We start from the raw sequence: 4,349 nt of genomic DNA, 5'->3' as shown, positions 1-4,349 counted from the left end.
ACCCAGTTACGTTGTGACATTTTGTACACCCAAAGCACTCCTACAGTATCCGGGAGTTACACAATCTCATGGTCTAAGGAAAAGATACTTGACATTGGAAAAGCTCTAGCAAAACAAACTACACGATCTTGTGCTATGCTTAGGATTGGGTCTTGTCCATCACATCATTCTCCTAATGATGTGATCCCGTTGTCAACGACATCTAATGTCCATAGTCAGGAAACCATGACTATCCGTTGACCAACGAGCTAGTCAACTAGAGGCTTTCTAGGGACGTATTGTGGTCTATGTATTCACACGTGTATTACGATTTCCGGATAATACAATTATAGCATGAATAAAAGACAATTATCATGAACAAGGAAATATAATAATAATCCTTTTATTATTGCCTCTAGGGCATATTTCCAGCATCGCCGACATTTTATGGGTTGTGTGGGATGGACCCCTATCGCACAAACAGGCAAGACGACAGTTTAAAAGTCTGTCACGGAAAGGGGGTAAAAATCATTTGCATAGCAGTCGCCTGCACTAGTGGTTACATCAGGCATAAATATATATTGTAATATTGCAACTACTATTGAAGTTATATGCTTCTAACTGCTCCAAAGTTGCAAGCTAAGGTACTCGTCGACCATGTATTGGTTGTTTGAAAGAAGTTGGGTCCATCGTGCGGGAGGCCGGTGCACAACAAGTCGATAAGATGTGCACCCTTGAAAAAAAATGGACGAGTGTCTTAGGCGTACCCTTACACATGGCAAGCTCCTGGTGGACCTCATCAAAGAATTGTACATAAGCATAACATTATGATGTAAATTATCTAATTATGAGATTATTATAATTGGAGAAATATGTGAAGAAGGTTTTTTCTAAATAACTTTACTATCCAAACACCCCATACTAACATGTTTTTTTAAGAACCACCATTATGAATATTCCCAGCAGTGGAGGACATACATCTTTCTGACCTCTGAGCACCTTCAGACCCAATGGAGGCCCCTACTGAGAAGGCTGATAATGGTTCTGACCAGGGAAAACAGAAGGATGTCACGGAGATCGCTGCGAAGGACCATTCTAACCAGGGAATACAAAAGGAGGACATGGAGAGCCCCATGAAGAACCTTGATGAAGATTTTTTTGTCGTGCGCATGTTAACTAAATTATAAAACAACCATTTTCGTTTCACAAATAACATGTGATCTTCCACGTACAAGATGAAGCATTCCAAAGAGCCGGTGTAACTGTCAAGGAGAGCCTCAGGGGTATTTCAAAGATTTTTAAAGAGGTTGATGCTTTGCATGGTGCTCCTAGTTTTAATTCTCAAAAGCATGCCAAAGCCATCACAAGCCTTGAAGCTTTTCAGATGATGCACATTTTACGTTAAACTGAGTAAGAATCTGCTAAAGGCTAACACACGCTTTATGTTCAAGAGATGGAGTAAGCACCACTCTGTGAAGGTTACGGGATCATAGGAGCCTGAAGAACCCTGTGCCTTTAGAAATGATGACAGCCATGATGAACCCTTTCGAAAGTAGCAAGAAATAAGTGTGGTTGAATCGACGCCATCAAATCAAACGAGTGAAAGAAAAAGGGTGGTATGGACATTATTTAAGAATGACAAATGCGCTTTATATGACAGTGAAAAGAAAAATCACTGCAATCAGTACTAGTATATGTTAGTGCCAAGCTGTTCAACCATTTTGCTCCTTGTCTGCTGGTAGTTGAGAAAGATGGCAGAGCAACATCATAAGAATATTCACTGAATGCTCTGCGTTTTAAGAAATCAGAGTGTTCCTTGTCGCATTTGCACAAGAAATCCTGTTTGCAGAACCAAATATATACTATGTTTATAATATGGTTTATGCCTGTATGGACATGCTTAACCGTAAGTGAGAATATTACAAGAATCCTATATACTTTACCCCCACTTTTTGCAAAAAAAAAAAAAAACCCGCACTACTTGATTTATCTCAAGTTGCAGGATGGACACCTCAATATCCAAAACACACCAAGCCATGTCACACCTCATGCAGTCCCACCTCGCGAGGTGATTTTTCCTAAAAAAACAAAATCTATCCCAATCATTCCCCACGCCCCATGCCCCTAGTCAGACACAGAGATCCCTAGCACATGCCTTCTATTTCCCTTTGTAAGGCCTTCTTTGGATTGAAGGATTTTTACAGGATTTTCATGGGATATCAATCCTCAGGATTGTTTCCTATGAAACGCATTTGGATCAAAGGATTGGGCCATTAAAATTCCTCAGGATTGGGTCTCCAAGGTGCTGATTCCAAAGGAATTTACACATGAGGTCTGACCTCTGGAAAAAATCCACAGGATTGGCTATGTCATGGCAATCAAATCCTCCATTTTTCCTATTCCTTTGTTTTGCAAATCCTGTGATCCAAAGAAGCCCTAAAATCACTTGGCCCAGTACGTGCATGCTCCATGTCTTTTAGGATCATTATTTTAAGTGGAGATCACTAGGGATCAAACTACCGATCACATGCTATAGATCCCTCCCAATGCTTCACCTTGTACAGGCCGTGGCTTAGGGGGTGATTGTTGGGTAATAAGCCGCGGCGGACCGCGTTCCGTGCCTGTGCAGGTGTGGCATTGGGCGCGTCAGGTGTGGTCCGGGCCGCATCGGGTCCATGGCGTGTGCGTTCGTTTGTGGCACAGGGGTGTGCATGTGCATGTGTACCGTGTGTGTGTCAGTTGGCGTGAACTGCAGAGGAGCAACCGCGTCAGGGGCTGGATCTGACCGCATAGGGCGCGTGTGCTGGGGTGCGTGGGACGTGGCTAGTCTGTGAGTGGGTGCGTCGGGGCCACGGCATGCGCGTCAGTGCGCGTGCGTAAAGCCCACTCCCTCCTGTGTAACGTGACGGGCAGATCGAGTTCGAGCTCGAGTAGAAAAACAGAAAAAGCCGTTGATGCGGCAGGGTGTTTGTGCGCCACCATATTGTCTCTGTTTTCTCCCTTGCCGTGATTTCTTGTCTCCGGTGATCGCCGGCGTGTCGTGAGCTCGTCAGCCCCAACACGAAACAGGGCGGCGGCCATGGATGACGATGATTACCTTGGTGATGTTGGGGACGAGGGCGGAGCTTGTAGAGGCGGTCGGTGAGTTTCTTGCGCCGCTTCAGCTCCGCCTCGAGGTTCTTGCACTGCTGCTGCTTCCGGCCGCCGTCCTTGCCGGAGCCCCTCTGCGTCTCGCCGTCGACGTCGTCGTTGGCGTCCCCCAGCTGCATGTCGCTCACCTCCGACCCCGAATCTGCCCTCCCCACGCCCGAGCCGTGCAGCTGCTGATGCTCCCGCGCCACCGTCGACGGCGGCTCCATCTCCTGCCACCCCTGCCCACCGCCACCGCACTGCGCCATGACCAGCTCCGCCATCTGCATTCATGGCACCGCGTCACGTCAGGTCAGCCGTATATATATACGGACCATGGAAACGCGAAGGCTGTTGCGTACGGTGCACCGTCGTTGCCGCCGCCGTCGCGTCGGCTCACGCGAACGGCGTGCTCCCTAACTACTTCCAAACTAACCGAATATATTTCCCATCACCGGCCACGCACGCGCGCACGCACGCACGTACATATCTCGACGCGAAGAGCTCGACGATCCCGCCGGCGACGGGGACGAGGAGCCGCGTCTTCTCGCCGCCGCTGGCGGCAGTCTCGCAGCCCGTGGGGAGATCCGGACCCGGCGCCCCGCCGCTGCTCTGCCAGATCGGCTGGTTCGACAGTAGTGCCTGCGCGTGCATCCTGACAAACCAACAAAATCAACACTCAGCAGAGCTCCGACCAAAAATAATGGCGATCGACATGGCTGGTTTAATTACCCGATGGAGGGGGAGTTGAGAGGGATGGAGGAAGGGATGTCGCCGAGCGCCGCCACCGAGCGCGGTCAGGAATCAGGATAGGATTTGTTGATGTCACCGCGGTGTCACGGGCTGCAAGAAACTTCAGACTACACACGATTGCAAGCAGCAAAGTTAGTACAGTACATTATATAGTACCAGTACCATCATGACCATCAGCTGATCAGCAAGCAGAGGATCAAAATCAAGTGTGAGCTAACAGAATTACATAAACCTAGACTGCTTGGTGTCAATGTCATGGTTGTTCTTGGATGGGCTCAGAAGAAAGCTACCTTTCACTAGAGGCTGCTCGGCGATCGGCCGACAGATGGACCGATCCGGAAAAACGGTGTGTATCAGCTGAAAGCAATTGCTAACTGAAGAACCCTCTCAACTGAAGGCTGCTGCTGCTGCAATGGTGTTGCATTGCATCATCAACAAAACATAGGGCCATTACACCTCGCTATGCCATTTCGGGGATGCACTTCAGA

At 48.3% G+C, this 4,349-nt stretch overlaps 1 protein-coding gene across 3 annotated transcripts; it reads right to left on the bottom strand.

Annotated features, from left to right (window-relative positions):
- Positions 1-366: 366 nt before the first annotated feature.
- On the bottom strand, positions 367-3,970 carry LOC123135889 (transcription factor TDR). 3 transcript variants are annotated; one of them, XM_044555131.1, is made up of 4 exons: positions 3,841-3,970; positions 3,595-3,763; positions 3,077-3,392; positions 367-765 (listed from the first exon to the last, which is right to left on the bottom strand). In XM_044555131.1, the coding sequence occupies exons 2-4, from the start codon at positions 3,760-3,762 to the stop codon at positions 749-751; spliced, it is 501 nt and encodes a 166-aa protein (XP_044411066.1). In that variant the 5' UTR covers position 3,763; positions 3,841-3,970; the 3' UTR covers positions 367-748. The 3 variants fall into 3 exon arrangements, with proteins under 3 accessions (XP_044411066.1, XP_044411064.1, XP_044411065.1); XM_044555129.1 differs by having other exon boundaries at positions 367-3,392; XM_044555130.1 differs by having other exon boundaries at positions 367-3,392; positions 3,595-3,856.
- Positions 3,971-4,349: the final 379 nt, after the last annotated feature.

This window comes from Triticum aestivum, chromosome 6B (genome assembly GCF_018294505.1).
Source record: "Triticum aestivum cultivar Chinese Spring chromosome 6B, IWGSC CS RefSeq v2.1, whole genome shotgun sequence".
NCBI classification, from domain to species: domain Eukaryota; kingdom Viridiplantae; phylum Streptophyta; class Magnoliopsida; order Poales; family Poaceae; genus Triticum; species Triticum aestivum.
This window is presented reverse-complemented; position numbering and strand designations above follow the sequence as displayed.